The sequence below is a fragment of the Phyllostomus hastatus genome, unplaced genomic scaffold (genome assembly GCF_019186645.2).
Source record: "Phyllostomus hastatus isolate PE091 unplaced genomic scaffold, TTU_PhHast_1.1 phas_scaffold_12, whole genome shotgun sequence".
Classification (NCBI taxonomy): domain Eukaryota; kingdom Metazoa; phylum Chordata; class Mammalia; order Chiroptera; family Phyllostomidae; genus Phyllostomus; species Phyllostomus hastatus.
Window position 1 is genome coordinate 8501390 of NW_025334007.1, and position 23141 is coordinate 8524530.

The window sequence follows — 23141 nt, forward strand, 5'->3', positions numbered from 1 at the left end:
GTGATGGATACTACATTATGAATACACTAAAAACCAGTGAATTGTACAATTTAAAGGTGGGTGAATTATATCAATAAAATACATAACTCATTGATAACAAAATATACGCTTCATTGTCAGAAATTTTTGGAAGTAGAAACGTCACAGGAAATAATATCATTAATAAAAATAATAGTAGTTAAACATTGGCACTGACTTGACAAGTATTAATTTAATCTGTAAAAGAGGCTGATGAGGTATATACTTTTTTTGAGATATTATTGTTACCATTATTTAATATTACCACTTGACAGGTGAGGAAGCTTGAGTCCTGAAAACATCAGATAACATATGATTCCACAGCTAGTAAGTAGCAGAGCAGGAATTCATAGGCAATTACAAGCATGCTCTTTTTAGAAGACCGAATTTTAAAAATTTTTTATTTATTCATTTTTAGAGAGGGGAGAAGAGAAGGAGAAAGAAAGGGAGAGAAATATCAATGTGTGGTTGCCTCTCATGCACCCCGTACTGGGGACCTGGCCTGCAACCCAGACATGTGCCCTAACTGGGAATCTAACTGGCCACCCTTTGGTTCGCAGCCAGCACTCAATCCACTGAGCTACAACAACCAGGGCAGAAGATGAAATTTTTTGAGATAAGATTTGCATACCATAAAATTCACCCGCTTTAAATATACAATTAAGTAATTTTTTTAGTAAATGTACAGAGTTGTGCAACTATCTCCACAATCCAGATTTTGAACATTTCATTCAGTCCCAAAGAGATCCTGAGTATACATTTGCAGTCAATCCTCATTTTTATTTCTGGCCCTAGATAACCACTAATGGTCTTTCTGTCTCTATAGATATGCTTTCTCTGGACATATTATTTAAGTAAAATCATACAATATGTGGTCTTTTGCTCCTGGCTTCTCTCAGCATAATGCTTTTGAGGTTCATCTATGTTGTAGCATCTATCAGTAGTAGGTAGTCCATTCCTTTTTATTGCTGAATATAATCTCATTTTATAGATATACCACGTTTTGTTGATCCATTCACCAGTTGATGGATATTTATTTTGTTTTCACTTTTGGCTACTGTGAATACTAAGTGCTATGAACATTCATGTACATGTTTTTGTTATTGTGAGTAATGCTGCTATGAACATTTGTGTACAAATTTTTATGAAAACAGGCTTTCATTTCTCTTGGTAAATATCAAGTTGTGTAATTGCTGAATCCTATGGTAAATATATGTTCAACTTTTGAGGAATAGCCAAACCTTTCCAAAGTGGCTGCATCATTTTACATTCCCACCGGCAATGTATGAAGGCTGTAGTTTCTCCACATCTTCATCAACTTGATATCACACTATCACAATATCACAACTTGATATTGTATTTTTTATTATAGACATTGTAGTACATGTGGTTTTAATTTGCACCTCTCTAATGACTAATGATGTTGAACATCTTTTCTATACTTATCAGTTCATTCATATCTCAAACCCATTTTTAGGCCCTGGCTGGCGTAGCTCAGTGGATTGAGCTCGGGCTGCAAACCAAAGCATCACAGGTTTGATTCCCATTCAGGGCACATGCCTGGGTTGTAGGCCACAGCCCCCAGCAACCGCACATTGATGTTTCTCTCTCTCTCTCTCTTTCTCCCTCCCTTCCCTCTCTAAAAATAAAGAAATTAAATCTTAAAATTTTTTTAAAAGATTAAAAGCAGTATATGTTTTAAAAAACCCATTTTTAAATTGGGTTGTTTATCTTATTGAGGTGCAAAAGTTTTTACAATTTTTTAAATCCTCACCCAAGGATAAGTTTTTATTGATTTTAGGGAGAGGGGAAGGAAGGGAGAGAAAAATATCAATTGGTTGCCTCCTGTATGCACCCCAACCTGGGATTGAACCTGAAACCTACGTATGTGCCCTGACCTGGAATTGAACCCATGACCACCCCAACCCAGGATTGAACCTGAAACCTACGTATGTGCCCTGACCTGGAATTGAACCCATGACCACCCCAACCCAGGATTGAACCTGAAACCTACGTATGTGCCCAGACCTGGAATTGAACCCACGACCTTTTCTGTATACAGGACTATTCCCCAAACAACTGAATCACCCAGCCAGGACAGAGGTGCAAGAGTTTTAAAATATTCTGGACATAAGCCCTGGCTGGTGTGGCTCAGTAGATTAAGTGCCAGTCTGCAAACCAAAGGGCTGCAGAATCAATTCCCAGTCAGCACACACACCTGGGTTGCAAGCCAGGTCCCCAGTAGGGGGCATGTGAGAGGCAACCACACGTTGATGTTTCTTTACTCTCTTCCTCCATCCCCCCCCTCCAAAAATAAATAAAATCTTTTGAAAAATAAAATATTCTGGACATAAGTCTTTATCAGATACATGATTTGTAAATGTTTTCTTCCAGTCTGTAGCTTGTCTTTTTATTTTCTTAATGCTGTCTTTGAAGAAAGAGCAAAAGTTTCTAACTCTGAAGTCCAATTTATTTCTTCTTTTATGAATTATGCTTTGGTATCATATTTAAGAACACTTTGCCTAACCCAAGGTTACAAACATTTACTCCTGTGTTTTCTTCTGCAAGGGTTCTAGTTTTAGCTTGCATATTTAGGTCTCTGGTGTATATTGAGTTAAGTTTTGTGTATAGAGTCTGGTAAGGGTTTCACTTCATCTTTTTTCCATGTGGATATCAAATTGTCCCAGCAGTATTTGTTGAAAAGACAATCCTTTCCTTATTGAATTGCCTTGGCACTTTCTTGAAAATACTCATAACTTGACCAAAAATTGACAATAAAAGGATTTATTTCTGGACTCTGTATTCCATTGTTCTATATCTCTGTCCTTATGCCAATACCACACTGTCTTGATTTCTGTCATTTTATATAGTACATTTTGAAACTGGAAAGTAAGTCCTTTAACTATGTTCTTTTTCAAAATCCTTTTGGCTTTTCTAGAGCCTTTGCATTTCCATACAACTTTTAGAATCAGCTTGTGAATTTCTGCATGAAAACCTGCTGGGATTTTGCTAGGGATTGTCTTGAATCTGTAGATCAATTTGAAGAGAATCACCATCTTGACAATATAGAGACGTCCAGTCCCAGCAGGCCATTCTGCCTCACCTATGCTTAGCATTCCAGTGCCCCGCTTGACAGTGCTGCTCTTCTCCCAGGTCTTTGGACAGTGTGAAGCTCAGCTGGCCTTGAAGGCAGGCCTGGGCCCCCCGCTGTTCATGTGCACTTCCCCTGCTTGCACTTCAGCTACCCCACCCCAAGCTGAGGCCACCAGAACTGACTTAACCTAAAGTCCCTCTCTGCCCTGTATCAGGAGCTATGCAATCACTGTTTTTTTTTTTAAAGAACTTAGTTTTAGAACTAATAAATAACTTCAGAGCCTAGATTCAATCCCATCTCTATCCTTAACCACAGTCCCCAAGTCCTAAAGCTGTGTTTCTGGCAACACTAATTACTGGAGGCTTTCCCCCCCACTTCCTTCATGGTGCAAATACCATATAGTAGCTCCCACTCACCTCGGCCCTGGCGCTCACCCTTAGGATGTGTACGTGTTTGCATGCACATCTACTGAAATGCAGTCCTTATGAATATGTGGCTTGTATCTGCAGGCTTCTAAAGTAAAGCATTGCTTTTTACTGGTTCAGATGGAACAGAGAAATAACTCTGGGGGAAAGTGTTCTTTTTAGCATTTTCATTTAAAGGGGGCATTGTCTATGATGTGTTTCAAAGTAAATATATGCCATTAAAATTGTGATATTAATGATCATTTTTGATTGATAGTGGATGTCTAATAATTTACTGGTCGTTTCCATCTGGCTTAGCATACCACATTCTTTGTTTTACTTTTATCTCACTGGCTACTCCTCTGTCTCCTTGACAGTCCTCTATCTTCTCCAGGATAACTCCCTCATCCAGGTGTCTCCCAAGGCCCTGTCCTTCCTCTCCTTACGCTCAGCACCTTGGGAACTTCACCAATACCTCATGAGTATGTGGCTTGCATGTTGAGGCTTCTGAAGCATAGTATATTTTTCATTGGTTCATAAGGAGCACAAAAATGATTAACATTTTTAAAATGTTGTTCATAGAGACAAAGAACAGACAGACAGCTATCAGAAGGGAGGGAAGTGGGGGGCTGGGTTAAGTAGGTGAAGGGATTAAGCAAAGCCAAACAAAACAAAGCAAAACAAAAAAACTCAGACACAGGCAACACTGTGGTGATTACCAGAGGGGAAGGGGGCGGTGGCAGGTAGAAGAGGGGAAAGGGGAGATAAATGGTGATGGAAGGAGGCTTGACTTTGGGTGGTGAACACACAGTACAATATACAGATGATGTATTATCGAACTGTACACCTGAAACCTATAAATTTTATTAACCAATGCCACCCCAATAAATTCAATGAAAATTTTAAAAATTTTTGTTCTTTTTAATGTTTTCATTTTCAAGGGGCTTTGTCTACACTGTATTTCAAGGTAAATACATTTAGCTACAGTGGTGACATTCATTGCATCTTTTATTGATGGTGGATATTTAGTACCTGCCTCTCCAGGGTACAGCATATGGCACTCTGGTCTCCTAGACCAGTCCCCTATGTTCTCCTGGATGGTTCCCTACCCTTGGCAGAGCCCAGGGCTCAGCCCTTGCACCTTCTCCTTTCCCTCCACCCCTTCACACTTGCTCCTCTTGAAGTCTTCCAGATCTCAGGAAGTGACAAGTCCATCCTTCCAGTACCTCAGGCCAGAAACGGCAACATCCTCTACACCTCTCTTTCCTTTCTCCCTGCATTCAGGAAATCCTGTTGGCTCTTCCTTCAAAATATTTGCAGACTCTAGCCACTTCTCACTGTCTCCGCTGTAGCCTCCATTTCACTCCATTGGTGGAACAGTATCCTTATCTGGCACCCTGCTTCCCCGTGTCTGCCTAAATTCTTATTAAAAAAAAAACACAGCCTATATTTTTGCATAATCTTTCCAGTGTTTTAAAAAAAGATTTTATTTATCCATTTTTAGAGAGAGAGGAAGGGAGGAAGAGAGGGAGAGAAACACCAATGTGTGGTTGACCCCCCATCAGGGACTGGGAATCAAACCAGAGACCCCCTGGTTTGCAGGCCAGCACTCAATCCATTGAGCCACACCACCCAGGGCTCCAGTGTTTTTTCTTTCAGTTTTATTGAGATATAATTGACATATAGTACTGTATAAGTTTAAGGTGTACAGCATAAGTTGACCTACATATTCTGTGAAATGACAACCACAGTGAGTCTAGTAAATATCTGTCATCCCATAGGTACAAGAAAAAAAAGGTTTTTTTTTTTCCTTGAGATGAGAACTTCTAGGATCTACTGTCTTCGCAACTTTTAAATACACCATACAGCAGTGTTAGCCACAGCCGCCACGGTGTACATTACATTATGCCTAAATTCTCTAATTTATACAGAAGCCTGAGTGTTAATCATATTGCTCCTCTGGTCAAAGCCTTCCAATGGTTCCCAAGTTCTCAAGGAGCAAAGACTTTACAGTAGCCTACGAAGTTTTACACAGTCTGGTCCCTCATCTCTTCAAGTCAAGGCTCAAATGACACCCCCTACCCAAATCTCACTAGTTAGAATTGGCACACCCCTCCCCCCTGACACTCCTAATCTCTTTCTCAATCTGCTCTATTATTTCCCATAGCATTTGCCACATTCTAACAGGCCATATAATTTATTTATTTTGATTATTGCCTGATTTATGTAATCGTAAGAAGGTATGGATTTTCATGTGTTTGGTCACTGATACCCAGGGATTAGAACAGGACTTGGCACATAGTAGGCACTCATAAATGTTTATGGCATGAATAAGTATATTAGTATAGATCACAGATGAACAATTTATGGAATTAAGGAGTAAAAATATGCAACAGTGCAAAGATCATTTGCTGTGTTCATCAGTGTAACCTGGTACAGTGGAGCATGGAGTGAGAGGCAACACAGGAAGGGAGAAGCCCTGATTGCCACAGTCTATATTCTGTAGCCCTCCTGATTTTTGCTTTTTTCCTTCCTCTCCCCTTCTTGCATCCTACACTGTAAACTTACCAAACTATTCATGGTTCTCTAAATAAAGGTGCCATACTGTCTCTTCTAAGCCCGGAACTACTGTCCTGTGGGTATCCTTTACTCCCTGCCTTACCTTCTTCCCTCTGGACTGAACTTAGACAATACTGCCTCTGAGAAGCTGTGCTTGACCCTCAAAAGCTCCGATTACATCCCCCCTTTATACTTACTCACAGAGCACCCCATGTTGCCTAAACCTGTCACAGTGTGTTGAGGACTCTGATACTGAACCTGAATGTTTCTGAACCCAGGTGCAAAGCAGTTATCCTAACAACAGCCAGCAGAGAACTGTTTCCTATGACTTTAGGGATGGAAATGAAATAGGAAGAAGCATTTGGTTCCAGGAGTAATCACATTGTTCAGTCTTCTTGGCCATGTAGATATAAGTCATGTTATCAATTCATTTTCCTTGAGGTAAGTCTGCACATTAGTGAAATAACACAAATGTAAATATTTCAGACACACTGTTTCAGTGCCCTCTGAAGGGTTTTTGCTTATTTTTGCACTTACATCACTTTTGGATATATAGGGATTGGGTATTTTCCTAGCTGGGTCCAGGGTTGGGTTTGGGGGTTCACGACATTGGGGAAGAGAGAAACAAGTGGTATGTTCAGAAAAGGGTTCCTACCAAATGACTACGGATCTGACTCAGAGGTGATGAGAGAGGATATCCCTGTGTAGGGATCTCTAGAAGCCATGACCTGTTTAAAGAGATTGCAGTTTCCTTGTGATAGATTTAGGTGTTTGCTTTGCTAAGGAAGTGGAGGTAGAGTTCAGTTTGTTGGTCAAAAGTGCAGAGAGTGAGCTGGAGAAATTCAGTGGGGTGGTAACAGATCCGAAAGCCAGAGGTCATAGGAGACAAGCTAAGAGAAGCCTTTCTAAGTGAGAGGTGACCAGCAATGACCAAGATGTGTGAGCATTAGCCAGGAATTCTCCAACATTAATGAAGACACCGATTTCCTATTAGTCATGCAACATAAAAGCTCAAGTTATTCTTTTGGATATTAACACAATAAACGTGAAAGCCTGGATAATCGGGGGTCCCTCCGATTGCATTTTGAAGGCTCCACCTTGGATAGGGACTAGGAAATAATGCTGAGGACAACAGCCACCATCCTGCTGGAATGCGTCAGTGTGCAGGTCTTGGTGTAGACTCACAGAAGTGAGTACTGATTTGGAAGGTACTCGTGGGTCCTGAGGGGCTGAGATAGACTAGACCCCACAAGATGCCTTAAAATGCCTCAAGCCACAGAACGCTTGGCAAACAGTTTTCAGGAAGAAAGAGAATGCATAAGCAGCTTTATTAGAGTTGGCTGAAGATAGAACTCTTAGATTCCCAGAGATTGGGGTGGGGGCTTAATTACATGAAAAGTGATTCGCAAAATAATTACCATAGTGGGATTTCTGAAAAGCCTCAGCTACCCTGCTTTTTTTTTTTAAGTGGGGGAGGGCATAGAGTATCCTAAATCCTCAGAACCCCTGGGTAGGAACTTCCTTCCAACTCCACTACCACTCCCAGTCCCAAGTCTCTAACCTGCCTCCGGACATCTGGGACTGCTAGATATCCGATTTGAGGCCTGTGTACTTAAGCTAGAGGGCTAGGAAAAGACAGCTTCTATCTGCCCCATGGGGCTCTACCAGTGTGAAGAAAAAAAATGTCCTTAAGGTATTTAGGAGCTCCCATTATTCTAGTAATTGGTGGGAAAAGTAATTGAAGACAGGAATCGCCTGGAGGAGTTCGTTTGTTTAAATGACTTGCTTTTACTTTCTCCGTGTTGGAGAAGCAGAATGCTTCTTATTGTACCAGACCCTTCTATAAAACACCTCCCCTCTTTTTAAACGAGTGAGAGGCATCATTGATTAAAGATCACTTGTGTTTCAGAAGTGGGCTCTATATAGTAAATATATAAGTTGGTGGAAAGTCGCAGCTCAGTTTCAGAAACAGTCAAGTATATTTAAAAAGTACATTTGGGCATACTGAAATATTACAGGGGACCACATAATGTAAGGCTCATGACATCACTGTAGGTATATCCCTGCTGCCCAAAACAGACACATTTCAGTTCCTGACTTAATCAAGAAGTCCTTCTAGACAGTTTAGTGCCCCACTATGTAATGTACAGCTCAAGATGTATGTCAGCTAATGTACAAAAATAAAAATTCAGCGCTTTTAGATGTTCAGGAATAATGTATGAAAACAAATGTTCAAAGTTGAATGTATGCCATTTTAAAGTTTATTTTATGGCTTATAATTTTTAAAGCTTGTTTTATAGTTTAAATGGGAAAAGGGAAGCTTATATCCCTATTTCCAGAAGATTCAGGTGTTCCCCCCCCCCCCCACGAAGTAGTCTTGTCTATTTCAGCAAAAGACTACGTCGTGTGCTGTGTTGGCCTCTCAGAAACAGGACGTGTTTAAGTTTGCTACAGAGATAATGATCGCTTTTAGCAACATATATATCTCCCGGAAAGTACCTCAGGATATTGGTGTGGAGAGAAAATGGCGGCGGGGGGGTGGGGGAGAGAAATTCCTCAGTTTAGGATTAGAAATGGGCAATGGATAATTTAAGGTTAGTTGTAGAACCACTGGCCTCCAATTGTGTATTTGTCATCTACACTTTTCCCAAAAGGAGATTTCACAACAATAAATTTACAGAACGGTCCTATGTTGTGGTTTTATATTCTAAATAAAGAGAAGTCGCTATTTAAAAAGCATTAAGCTAGAGTTCTATAACCGATTTGTAAAAAAAAAAAAAAGAAGACCCCCCCCATCGCTGCACTCTGCTGCTTCTTGCTATCCTATTTTGATGCAAATAGAAACAGAACAGCGTTTTAAGATCTAGCGTTTCTGCTTCGTGCAGACATGCCGTTTTCTATGAATTTTCCCACCTCTGGGAAATGTACTTCTGAAACGTGTAATTGTTTGGGAATAAGCCAAGTGGAACTATGACGCAATTATCCCCTGCAAGTTGCCCTACAAAAAAATGATGTCATTTGGTGCAGATGTAGTCACTTTTATAACACAGGTAGATATGGTAAAGCTTCCTCCAAGTCGTTCCCGATTTCCCCACCCCCACTGAATGCAAGAGGCAAAGACATTTTCCGGGCTTCCTAACACACAACTTGTCGAGAGTGGGCGCACGGCAGTGGCTCGAGCCCACCGCTCATGCAAGCGAAGAGGGACCGCTGCGCGGCGACTAATACAGCCAAGTGTTCCCAGCCCCGACGGCGAGGGAGGCCTCCTCCGGCAGGGATCGCGGCCACAGTGTGGGGCCGCCCGATCCCCTTAGTGGGGCCCGCTGCCATGGCCAGCCGGAACGTGGGGCCCCACGGGCGTGGGACAGCCCTGCCCCCACCCTGCTCCCACACCCGCTCCCGCGGTGCCGGAAGTGACGAGCACTGGCTGAAAGATGGCGGCATTGGCGCTCGACCAGGGGGAAGGTAAACACCCTCCGGGCCGCCGCCCGCCAGCGGGCCCCCTTGAGGCACCAGTGGGGACTGAGGGCGCCTCCTAGGCCTCCCGGCCATCTCTCCGCTTCCCACCCTTCGACCTCCCTACCCACGTGGCAAGCTTCCGCGTTGGGACAACGGCGCATAGAGCCCCCTGCCTGCGGGCCCCGCCTCCCTGGGCGGGCCCCGGGCGGCTCTCACCGCCCGCAGGGGGCGCGCGGCCAGGAGCGGCCCCTGGCTCGTGGCCCCACATGCCCCGCCCCTTTCCCGCCCCTTGCCCGCCTTCCTCCACCCCCGGCGTGGGTGATCCTGAGGCTCGGCGCGCTTGGGGCAGAAGCCCGGAGACGCCGTCGTCGACGCCGCCACCGTCAGCGCTTCTGCCGCTACCCGCGGCCCCTCAACCCCTTTCCCCGCCCGCGGTCCGGAGTCGGTCCTCCTGCCGAGCCCCGCCAGGTGCCGTGTGCCCCAGGCGTTGGCAAGGCCGAGCCCGGCCCCGACGCCGTACCGCCTCTCGCCGAGCCGACAGTCTCGACTTGCGACTCAGCGCTGTCTTCTTTCCCAGGACTGGTTCCGAGGGGGCAGCAGGCGCGCAGACTCGCCCCCCGCCGGAGCGCCCGGGGCCGGCCCGGGAGCGGCCCCTTCTAGACGTTCGAGGACCCTGCCCAGTGCCGTCCGGCAGCCGACCGCCCACCGTCCGGCCGCCGGCCCACTTCTTCCTGATGCGAACTGCCGTCTACTAGAGGTTGGACGGACCCCCGAGGTACGTAGCCGCCCCTGGCCCTCCGGCCTGCGGGAGCTCGAGCTTCGGCCGCGGCCCCGCGCTGGACTCCGATTCGGTAGCCGTTTCTGCACAGACCCGAGTCAAACATTTGGTAGACGCCGGGACCTAATTTGTCTCTGACTACTTAAATTGTTTGAATTTTAATTTTTTTCAGAGAGGAAAAAAAAGGAAGAAGCATAATTCAGCCATTTTTTGCAGCACACAGCTGCAGGTACCATGATTATTTTCTTCCTAACCCGTTCTTTCCCTTTAAAAATCCTATTTATGCCTGAAATAGAACTATACGAAATGCGAGGCATAAAACGTGGAATCAGAAGGTCTGGGTTCGACTGGGTGACTCTGAGAAAATCGCTTACTGAGTCTTGGTTTCTTATCTATGAAATCTAGTCACATCACAGGGTATTGAGGACTATATGAGGCCATATATGTGAAAATAATGTTTAGCTGTAAAGTGTAAAAATAAAAATGCAAGGCAGTTTTTTTGAGTAACCTTTGCCAGAGTGGTTAATGTAGTGGCTAACTGTTGCTGCCTCTTTTATTTCTATATTATGAGTATAAGCAATAAGTACGGAATGTCGAAGCAGTGCTGTGAATTGACTAGATATAATAGTCACGTTGCTTGGCCTTCTTCCTACGAAATGCTAACTGCTTATTTAAATAACGGTATTCTTTAATTCAAATTTAATGTTATTGTGGTGCTTTGCTTTTCATTTTTCTAGGCCATTTATTTGCTTTTTCTTACCGGCAATATTTAACACCTTCCATTTCTTCAGTCTTATATTTTCTGTTGTTAATCTGATTAAATTGTAATTCTGAAAATGCTTTTAACATAAATACCCTAATTTTAATGCCAGTTTTTTATATCTAAGGAATAGGATGCCTGAATATCTCTACCAATGTGAAAATTGTTTTCATAAGCTTCTGCATGCATACAGATTTCTGTAATCTTAGTGCATCTAGAAATGTATAGAAAATTCAACTTTTTGACAAATGTAATAATACTTATGTAATTTAATTCTCTTTTTTTAATCACCACAACATTGAGGTGCCTAGAAACCGTTTTTCAGTGGCAAGGGATGTTAATTTGCACTCTTTATTGCTGATTAACTTGGGAGAATAATGGGATAGTAAATATTTGTGGTTTGATTAGACTTATTTGCAGAATTTATAATAGATATGTATAACAGAGTAGTATGGGATCATCCTTACTCCACACATCAAGAATTGAAGTATAGTTTGGCTTTAAAAATGGTCCACAAAAAGTAAAAGAAGCATTTTTTTTAGTATATTATTTTTAGCTAACAAATGGTTTTCTGAGATTTTTTTCCTCTGAGATGTTTTATTCAATTTATAATCCAATACCAGTTGTCTTTCGAGAGTATGCTTTTGTGTTTTGTTAAAAGGGAGAATAGAGTAATAAAAGGCGGGCGGGATTAAATTTGCTAAAGGGAGAGCATACTTTAAAATCCTAGGTTTTTATACGTTGGACTTATCACTTGTCCTGAAGGTAAAATGTTGGGAAATCACTGCTTTATCGGGAATTTTAAGGCTTGCCCTCTGTGCCTTGATTGGGGTTATCTGGGGCTAAAATCTTGCGACTAGTGCTAGCTTGGCTTCATGGGTGTTCAGATGGACTCCAAACTTGGTTTAATAATCTGTGTAAAATCGGCATTGTACAATATAAAGGTGAATGGTAAAATTCATGCTAATATTTAAATTTAAACATTTTCTTTACTTAGGATAAGTTAAACAGCAAATTTAAAAACTCCGTGACAAGTCGAGAGAGAGACCTTAGAAGAAAGGAGAAAGCTTTATGTCTTAGTATCTTGAACCACACTTTCTACCTTCTTTGAGCAAGAGGCCCTGCATTTTCATTTTGCGCTGGGTCCCGAAAATTATGTAGCTTGTTGTCTAGGTTATCATTTCCCATTGTAAATGTTTTGAGAGGGAATAACATTAACTGTGAGGAAAATGAATCTTTAGCTTGTGAGGGGTTGACTTAATTTATTAGCACGTATCTCCTCTGAATTGGAATGCTGTACCTTGCAACAGGGATTTTTTTTTTAATTGAAGAAAAATGGAAGACAGTCATTGGTAAAGCATTGTAGGATAGTTGGGTAAGCGCGAAGGCTCTGAAATTAGGCAGACCCCAACTCTACCACTTACTAAGCATTATATCCTTGGGCAACTTAACCTCTGAGCTTTGATTTTTCTCATCTTTAAACCAGGGATAGTTACAGAACATGGAAGGTCATGAGGATTAACTTTACCTATTCATCCCACAAATATTTATTAAGCACTTGTTATGTGCCAAGTGCTGTTTTTTGTAAGTTCTGGGGACACAACAGTCAATGAAACAAAACACAAAAAAAAATTTTAAAGGGAAAACCAAACAACAAAAAAGTAGGGGAAATAAGCCTTATCTTCATTTAATATACTAAGGGGGAAAATTAAGCAGAAAAAGTGCGGATTTTCTGGTGGATGGGGGATATGGGAGGTTTTTTATTTTAAAGAGGGGGTTTGAGGAAGGTTTCACTGAGATGACTCTGGAGGAGAGACCTGAAGGGAGCCATGTGTATCTGGGGATGGAGTGATCCAGGCAGAGGGGATGGCAAGTACAGAGCCTCAAGGTGGGTGTGTGACTGGTTTTCAAGAAACAGCAAAATGGCCAGTGTCTCTGGAGCAGAGTGAACAGGCAGGAGTAACGGAAGACAACTATTTTTGATGTTTTAGGAATCATTAGAGGGGTTCTCATAGTTCATCTTTGCCATGGTATATATTGTGCTGCTGCAGGTCCAAAAGTGGAAAACCTTTTCAGAATTAGAACTTCTAACTTCTGAATAAAGAAACTTAGAAAAGATATTTCCTCAGATTTTCTCTTTTTAACATAAGACCTTTTAAAACTCATCTGGCTAAAGTATTAAAGCAAATAAGAGCAGATAGGAAATTTATTCTTGTCTCTGATAAGATAATTGATTATCTTTAGTTAATGATTTTATATCATTTAAAAATTTGCAAGAAATCCGTATCATAACACCAAGACCTTCCAAAGGATTTAATTCTCGTGGAGAAGGAAAATGTTAACACTATGATATTGGTAATTTCAAGTTAGGATGTAACTTAGAAGATTTGGGTTTTTATTCCCCAATAGAGGTTTTTCCTAGAATTCTCACTGGATCCAGCCTCTAAAGGCTAGGGAAGCTGTTTTCCATGACATCACCCTTGGATTACTTCTACTTGTAGTGAGGAATGAGCAGAGGAGCATTAAATTAAAATCTTCTGATGAAAAAAATAGTGTTGAAGCAGGAGTGGTTTTTTTCTTACAAGGTTTCATGTATTCTAGGATGACTAAATGCTAAACATACCTGAAAAGTGAAGTAATTTGGATAATAGGTGCCAACCTGGAGGCTGAAGGACCCCAGAGCCTTCCTAAAAGCTTAGTTAAATGGTCATTTACAGTTTGGTCCTGAGTTAGGGAAACATTTTGATGGACAAGGAAGAATTTTTTTGGTATTAAACAAATTGAAAGTTAACTTCCACAGCCTTTCCTCCTATATTAAACATATTTCTCAATTTGAGTAAGTATATCTGAGGGTAAAAATGACTGCTAATAGAGCGAATAGTCTATTTTCAGATTTTTCTTTCCTTTTAGATGGAGAGATTGGCTTCTTTGAGATTGTTGAATTTAAAATTTTTATAGGTTACAGAAATTGTAAGAAATGTTATGACTCAGAAATTAATTCTATTTTTATCCATAGTAAGCCTTGCATTTTTTTTTTAGTGTGCAAGTATGGCATTTTCTGCATAGGTATCATCTTGGGTAGGCTAACAGTTTGAGGATTGAAATGGTATGAAGCAATTTAAATTTTTCATCGAAGATATATCAACCTCTGCAAATCCACCTTTTATACTGGATAACTTAGGGTTTTTAATGAATTTTCAAGCAACTTGGAGGGGGGAAACTGACACCATTAAATTATTGCTTATGGCATAAACATGGAGGTTAATTATGAAATATATTCTACGTAATTGTCTAGAATTTGCCTTCATATCAGAATGGCAGCCTTCTAACTGAAAAGGAAGCATTTAATTTCCTGTCCACTTTTACCCCCACCAGACTTTTTCTTTGCTGGTCACTAGAGAGTTTGAACTGTTAGAAATTTCTGTGATATAAATAGCAGTAATAGTCTTCCAGGGCAGAGGTGCTTTGGTTGTGTGTTTGTTGTCATTTATCCCATTTATCCCTTATTGTAACCGTCAGTGGTAGTCAAACCTTTTGGTCTCAGGACCTTGCTGTATTCTTAAGAATTATTGGGATTCTGAGCTTTTGTGTTTGTGGGTTGTACATATTTATATTGGCCATAATAGAAATTTAAACTGGGAAATTAAAAAAACCTTATTTGTAATTCATTTTTTAAAACCCTACTTGTTAATCTAGATAACATTTCTTATGGGAAAAATAACTATTCTCCAAAAGAATGAAAAATTTGGTGAGAAGAGTGGCATTGTTTTACATTTTTGCAAATCTCTTTAATGTCTGCCTTAATAAAAGACAGTGGGCTTATCACTTCTACATTCAGTCTGTTTTGGTATCACTGGAAACGGAATAAGTGAAAAGGACAAATAACTTTTAAAATTATTATGAAAATGGTTTTAACCTCGCAAAGTCCTTTTAGGGGATTAGGACCTCAGTTGTCCCTGCACCACACTTTGAGAATCACTATATTAACCGTTTTTATGCATAGAATGTCTGAGACTTTCTTTTTTCTTTAGTCAGTTCCAAGTTTATAAGACAAACTCTGCAGTATTTCTTTCCTAGTAGCATAAGTATGCCTTGTCATTTAGTTTAACTTGATTTGGTTTCCCTTTTTAAAAACCTATCATTTCAAATTCTGAAGGCGAAGTATAGAATATATATACATATAGGTTTATAAACTATGATTTCCCTTAATCTGATGATCTTTTTAGAAAAGTGAGGATACAGGATTTCTGTACATTGAACATTTTGTATGTTAGTAAATATTTTTTATCAAAGTCCCTGAATAGATTCTTACCCCAGCCCACATTGATTTATAGAGTTCTTATTTGGATTTTGTTGCATTTTACAATTAGTTTTTATAATTATTTCTTAAATTACAATAGCTCTTTAGGGAATTCCTATGCATAAAGTTTTGTATTTTTTCTTTTTGCATTCTTAGTTTCCTTTTTCTAGCTATTTTTATTTGCTTATATGTGTGTTTTTGTGTTGTTTTAACTTAAGCTTTACTTTTTTTTCTTTGTAGCTTCCAGGGTGTGTATTGTGAACAAGTTGGTTTTGTTTCATATGTTCATTTTTAAGTTTGGTTGTTTGATGTCTTAAACCTTGATGTTCTAGATCTGTGCTCTCCAACAGAATACAATGCAAGCCACATATGTGATATAAAATTTTCTCATAGCCACAGTTTTAAAAAAGTAAAAACTAAGTGAGGTTCATTTTAATATATTTTATTTAACCAAGTACATCCAAAATATTGTTTCAACATGTTTTCAGTATAAACATTTGTATAATGAGATATTTTGCATTCTCTCTCTTTTTTTTTTTGGACTAAGTCTTCAAAATCTGTTGTCCATTTTATATTACAGCACATTTCAATTTGGACTAGCTACATTGGCTTCCATGTTGAACAGTACAGATATAGAGGAGAGTAGCTACTCTGGTTAGGGCAGCAAAGCCTGAGGAGCCCAGAAAAACTAGAAAACTATATTGTGTGGTGAGAAAAAAATGGAAAACAATGTCACTGCAAAATGAGGTTGTGTTTTGACTACCAGTACATCTAGTCTCTTACAGAATTGCACTGTGATAAACCCTAGCGAGGGGTGGGATCTGTGGAGGGGAGTTGGAGGAGTGTCATTCCAATGGTCTTGTGTATATAAGCAGCATTGGGCAAGAGTTGGACAAGGGAAGCGAGCATTGATGGACCTCTGGTGGGTTACCTTGCTCTGAGATAGACATTTAACTTAATGTTAATTCATTTAATTACCACCCCAACTCAAGATGATTATTATTCCTAACATATGGATGGAAACTGAGTTCAGGAAATTAACTAAATTTCTCCATGTTACACAGGTGGTAAGTACTGGTAAGCTCTCTGATTTCAAAGGTTTTGTTCTGCCTAACCACCATATTGTGTTTTTTGGCAAATCAAATTCTAGTCTAAACTCTATTTCTAACTAGCTGTATGACCTTGAAGGAAAAATTCACCGGTGGACCTTAGTATTATCTTCTTTCATCTAGTTAGAGTTGATCTGGGTCCTGAGAGATTTTTCTGAGAAGGTTGGCTGGGGTTCGAAGTGCTGTTGCTAGGGAGAAGGGTTTTTCCAGACTTGACTGAACTATTAAAAGGTCAGGTTTATTATATTGGTTCCAGTAGCACTATGAAGGGGTTGAAAAGTAAGCCCTAATGTTATGGTGCACTTAAGGGCCGTGTACTGTTGTAAGTCTTGTATTAACTCGTTTAATCCTCACCGTCACCTATGAGGTAGGTTCTATTAACACTAATATTCCCTTTTCACAGATGAGGGCAGTAGAACACAGAGAGGCAAAGTAGCTTGCCCCAAGGTCACAAAGTTAAGAAGTAGGACCAGGATTCAAACCCAGGTATGTGACTCTCAACCTGTACTCTTTAACTCTCACTGCTTCCATTTAAGGACTTATATCACGTTGGCCGGTTAATCACTGAGTATTTTTATCACTTTCTACTTGAACACATGCTTCCCATAAAAGTTTGAAATACTGTTGCTGCTCTAAATCTGTTAGTTTTAGTGATAGATGCACCAAGCTTTTTCATGTAGAAAAGTTATTGCGTATGTCCCAGCTATCTCAAATTAGTTTTAGAAATGAATTTGGATCATATAACTTCACAAATGCATTCCTAAGATTGAAAAGTAGCTATAGTTTGTTTATTCCGAATATCTCTAAGTACATTATACATCTGTAAAATCATATAAAAATGGAATAAGTGAGAATTTTATGATAAAACATTTTTAGAGATCATCATGTGTTTTCATTTTACAGATGCAGAGAAAAGACCAAGAAAGTTTGAGTAACTGAAAGTATAGCCATTTCTGTGTTAGTTAGGGACCTTGGTTATACATAGGGGAAACCTACCTAAGGTAGTAAAAAGGGAGAATTTCTTCTAGGAATGTAAGGATTTCTCCCAGAACCCGAGGGCAGGAATAGAGCTAAGCCTAGGAACTGGAAAAATGAAGTGCTTAGGGAGCACTCCCTATCCTCTCAAGTTGGCTTTATTGTTTCTAAGTTGACTGACTTTTTCTGTCTTTTTTTCTCTATTAAAAATTATTTTATTAACAAGAAGGCTACCAACCCATTTTTTTAAAATGGGCATTCTTACCACACGTAAACACACACATAGGTGGGCCTCAACTTACGATGATTCGATGTATGATTTTTCAGTTTTATGATGATGCAAAAGTGATGTCACCCAGATCTTGGTTTCTAATACCATTCTCCAATAAAAGGAACTAGGGCTCTTTGGAGAAATGGCTGATTCTAAGAATGTGCCTTCCTTTTTTTTTCCGTCCACCGTCTTGTGCAGAGCACTTTGCCTGGGAGACGACCGTCTCTAACTTCGGTCACCGTGTCCTTGCCCCCTTCATTCCCAGCGGTGAGTCGGGCCTGAAGGAATCCCAGTGGGAGAAGACTCTAGGGTGTGCGCGAGGGGGTGGGGGGCAGTGGAGGGCCAGCGGCGCAAGTGACTGACTTTTCGCTGATACTCAGATCACATGGCAGGCAGAAGTTGGTGCCCACAGCTGCTCTTCAACATGTTCCAGTTCAAGTTATACACAGTGCATGCCTTTCTTTTCCCTTACTTTCTCTCCTCTTTTCTAAATGTTTGATGAAAGAGCGTTCATCTTGATTCCTATTTCCCACTGGGTCTGACCATATGTGACTGGGAACGGGGACACAGAGTGGAGGCCTGTCTGCAGCGAATCCCCCTCAGTGAGCTGTGGGTGCCCAGAGGTGAGCGGGTACTATGTTTACGTATTTAGGATCTTTTGACTCGCAGGGTGCCGGATCCTGCTCCTCCTCCTCTTCCTCCCTTTTCTTCTTGCTGCTTTGCCCGTTGATGTTTCCACCATAGTAAGTGTCTGGAACCTAGATTGCTTTTTTGTTTGTTTGAGAAAGCATGGTATCTCTCTTTTTTAAAAATTTCTTTTAGTTGGAACTTTTTTTCAGAGAGGTGAATATTACCTGTTTGACTCTTTACTGCATAGTGACAACTTGAATAGAAAGGGCTACTTTGACAGGAAGTGAAATATATGGTATTTCAGGCACTGTCAAATCCACAGATTAATGAAACACAAAGCAGTCTCCTCTCAAGGAGATAAACAGTGATGGGCAGCCTTTTGTTAGTAAATCTCCAGTAAATGTGACCAATACATCTTGAAGAGTCAGAGTGATCATTGGTATCCATAATGATCCTGAGAAAGATATTGAAATATCAAAATTTTCATCCAGTTTTTCATCCAGTTTTCATTCTGATTAGTTTGAAAATTGATAATAAGTGTGGTATTGGCAGCCCTCTACTAACCAGAATGTGTGATTATTCAGACACCACACTATATGCTGTTTGTTTTGTTCCACATATGCCTCATATCACTTGGAAAATTCTAAGCTCATTAATTTTACCTTTAAAAACAGTACAGGAAACAAAAAAATAACCCGATAGCTTACTTTAATCCTGAGTGTTAGTAAAGTAGTTCTGCCAAGCCTTGAGTGCAGTGTAAAATATTTCATATCTATTTTCCAGATTATAGACAGCTTTCTTTTACTGTGCCTTTCCAGAATGAAAACATATAGCTTTTGGATTAATGGAGCACTGATTAAAAATTTGATATTAATTTCATCTTGTGAATGCTTTGCTGTCTTAGTTAAGTGAACTTATGGTACAATCAATAAGACTTAAAGGTAAGTTAGGGACAAATGGGCAGAAAGAGGCACCTAGAATGTCTCCTGATAAGATGGGAAATACAAAAGAACTGGTGGGGGAGGATAGAATTATGATTTTGTTTGGATATATTTTGAGATCCCCCTGGGACACCCAGTAGTGTCCAATTGGTGATTCGGTATTTGTAGAGTACTGGTGTAAGGATAGAGATGGTCATGGTAATAGTAAAGGTAGGTATTAGTGAAAAACATGGGTTTAGATGACATCATTTAAGGAGAAAGAGTGCTTAGATGAGATGAGAAAAGGGTGCAAGAACAGAATCCTGGGGAACACCAGTGTTTAGGAGTAGCTAGGAGTAAGGCGTAGCTCAAGGAAAATGAGCTCAGGAAGGAGATGGAGAAACAAGCAGTCCAAGAATAAGAAGAAAGTTGGGAAAATAGTATAATGAAGTTGAGAGAGTATTGAGTTGCGAGACAGCATTATGCTATGCTGCAGAAGGATCCTGAGAAATAGGGACAAGGACGTAACTATTGGATTTGGCAGTTCAGATGTTTTTTAGATTAAAAAAAATGAACTTTTACAAAAACAATAATACACTTTCATTGCAGATAGATTGAAAAACAAATGAGCAGAAAGGAGGGCGGGTAGTAAAACTGTCTGATACTCTACCATCCCAAGATAACCATTTTTAACATTTTGGTACTATGATCCTTTCAGACATTCATCCATTCAACCCATTCATTCATTTATTTATCTATAAAAGAACTTAATTTTTAGAGGGGAAGGGAGGGAGAAAAAGGGAGAGAAACATCTGTGTGAGAGAGAAACATCAATTAGTTGCCTCTTGCACACCCCCAACCAAGGACCTGGTCTACAACTCAGGTATGTGCCCTGATCAGGAATCGAACCAACAACTTTTAGGTTTGCAGGATGATGCGCAACCCAATGAGCCACATTAGTCAGGGCCAGACTTTTATTTATTACCACTTATTTTTTAGATGACATCAAACTGGAATAGCTACAGAATACATGGGTTAATGTGCCGAGAAGTTAAGTATAGAATGTCATAGACAACATGTTAATGGAACAAAGCAGTAGTAGAATGTGGTGATAACCTACTCACAAGAGTGGAGAAGTAGTGCCTTTAGCGGGCCTGTGGAAGCTGCCTTTTCACTTTTGGCAGCAGAAGGCTCTGCCAAATGCAGGGTGCAGAGATGATTTCTGAAAGGCACAAACTTCCATACCTAACACAGTGCCTGGCATGTAGAGATGCTCTTTTAGTAAGTAAAGCTATTGGTAATAGAGTGGTGAGATTGGCAGTGATAGTTTGCTTCGAGGAGGTAGAGCAAGTGACTGTGGTGCCAGTTGCTTCACTGGAGGGCTCGTCATCCAAATACCCAGCCAGGGAAAGGAAAGACCTTGGGAAATTGAGTCTAATACCAGAAGGTCTAAGCTAGAGGAGGACAGAGGTAAAGTTCAGAGATGATTGACCAAGTTAAAAAAGAAGAAACAGTCAAGCTGAAGAATGGGCAGTTGACAGTTAACAATTTCAGATGTGGACCACTTCTGGAATATGGTGAAGACCATTAGGCTTGAGAATAAGTTTTAAAATAAAGGAAGGGAGAGGTTTTAAGGTTTGACGTGGTCAAGGAATTTTGATTCTTGGCTTTTGGATCAGTGATTTTACATGAGCAGTGAAGAGGTTTGGAAGATGACTCTTAGCTAGGTGCCAAAGTCATCAGGAAATGTGGGAGAGATTGATCAGGATACGTGTATATGATAAGTGACAATGAGAAATAGATGATGGATTTTTATCTGAGTGAAAGGCCATGTTTTAGAAAAAGGACAATAGAAAGATACAAGAAGATTTAGAAGATAGGTTTATAAGCTATAGGAGAGCATTTTTTTTCTATGAAGAATATAGAAAAGTGGTTTTCTTATTTAAATCAGACTGCAGAGAAAACTTTCTGTGACCAGCATGAGCCTTTAGGGGAGTTTGCTTACACCGAAGCAAGGTTCCGCTGGGCACAGTGGAAAGGGTTGGGAGGGAATTAGGGGATGGGAGGATGGTTCTTTGAGGAGGAAGCTCAGAGCTGTGTGAGGATGAGAGTTGAGAGGATGGATGGTCTGGGGTGTGGTTGTGTGCAAAGGAGAAAATTACTTCATAAAGAGTGTAATAGACTGGATGGGTTTATTCTGCTTTGCCTAAGAAATCTATTGTTTCACTATCTTGGCTTCATTTCTCTGATATGCAAAAATGTGCTTAAATATCCTTTAAAATTACGTATTTATATTTTAACTATATAAGTAATGATCACTTGGTAAAGATAAGGTTAATGAGGTAAGTAGAAAGAAAAAGTTAAATATTTTGAACCTCAATATTTCTTGAACACCCCCTACCTAGGGACATCGTTTTGGTATATATTCCTCTGGACTTTTTCTCATCTAAACAAATACATATGTATTAATTTTTTGAAAACATACCAAGTTTGTTGCAGTTGCCTGTTTTTTCCCACCATAACAATACCTAATAAATATCTTTTGTCAGAATAGGTAGATTGCTGCTATCATTTTTGGTTGTTACAGCAATCCATTATAGGACTGTACCATATTTATTTAATAATCTATTATTGGGCTTTTGAATACTTTCCAATTTTTTATTATAAATAAGGCTAGAAAGAAAAACCTTGTATGTACAACTTGGCTTATTTGTCTGATTCATTCCTTTGGTTCTAGGAGCTTTCAAGGTCAACAGTATTATTTTTTGGTTTAATTTCTTTTCTGCCTCTTTTTCTCATAATTTAGTGTTTGAGAAATTCTCTTTGTATTATTAATTTGGGGACACGTTTAAATGTGTTGGGTGGACAGTGTAAAATCAATGGGATAGACATATTATTATTTGTAAGTTGTAACAATTGACTGTCTTTGGTAGGTATTTAATAAATTTTTTTGCAGCTAGGGAAGCCAAAAACATTAGCTTACAGATCTTTAGGTTATCTTTTCCCAAAGGGCTTGTGCGCTTACAATCTAGGCAGTGGAATTGAGATAATTATAAAAAATTGTTTAAGTTCTAAGTTAATAATGCCTTCAGAATGCATGGAAATGATTAACACAGTTTTCTTTGATTACTTCTTTTCCAGGTGATTCATGGCAGGGGACATGGAAGGATTCTGTTCCTCCATCCATGACACCAGTGTCTCTGCTGGGTTCAGAGCACTGTATGAGGAGGGACTGCTTCTTGATGTCACTCTGGTTATTGATGATCATCAGTTCCAGGCCCATAAAGCACTCTTGGCCACCCAGAGTGATTACTTCAGAATTATGTTTACTGCAGACATGAGGGAGCGTGATCAGGACAAAATTCATTTAAAAGGTCTAACTGCTACCGGTTTCAGCCACGTCCTTCAGTTTATGTACTATGGAACTATAGAACTGAGTATGAATACTGTTCATGAGATTCTTCAGGCTGCCATGTATGTTCAACTTATAGAAGTGGTGAAGTTCTGCTGCTCTTTCCTATTAGCGAAAATCTGCTTAGAAAACTGTGCCGAAATCATGAGACTCTTAGATGATTTCGGTGTAAACATCGAGGGAGTCAGGGAGAAGCTGGAATCCTTTCTGCTAGACAACTTTGTGCCACTCATGTCCAGGCCTGATTTCCTGTCTTATCTGAGTTTTGAGAAGCTCATGTCTTATTTGGATAATGATCATCTGAGCAGGTTTCCAGAGATAGAGCTGTACGAGGCTGTGCAGTCTTGGCTGCGGCATGATAGAAGACGCTGGAGACATACCGATACCATTATTCAGAACATCAGGTTTTGTTTGATGACCCCATCCAGTGTTTTTGAGAAGGTTAGTACATT

At 40.1% G+C, this 23141-nt stretch overlaps 1 protein-coding gene across 6 annotated transcripts in view; it reads left to right on the plus strand.

Moving 5' to 3' along the window:
* Positions 1-9492: 9492 nt before the first annotated feature.
* KLHL15 (kelch like family member 15) overlaps positions 9493-23141 on the plus strand; it is a 38910-nt gene continuing 25261 nt past the window's right edge. Inside the window, exons 1-6 of one of the 6 annotated variants that reach the window (XM_045856045.1) lie at positions 9493-9540; positions 10112-10309; positions 16885-16967; positions 17926-17994; positions 18233-18350; positions 22419-23130. In XM_045856045.1, coding sequence (XP_045712001.1) covers positions 22426-23130 — 705 coding nt within the window. In that variant the 5' untranslated portion in view covers positions 9493-9540; positions 10112-10309; positions 16885-16967; ... (1 more) ...; positions 18233-18350; positions 22419-22425. Of the gene's footprint in view, positions 9541-9849; positions 10310-10484; positions 10542-16884; positions 16968-17925; positions 17995-18232; positions 18351-22401; positions 23131-23141 lie in introns of those variants that run through there. The other 5 variants (XM_045856046.1, XM_045856044.1, XM_045856047.1 and 2 more) reach the window with 5 other exon arrangements.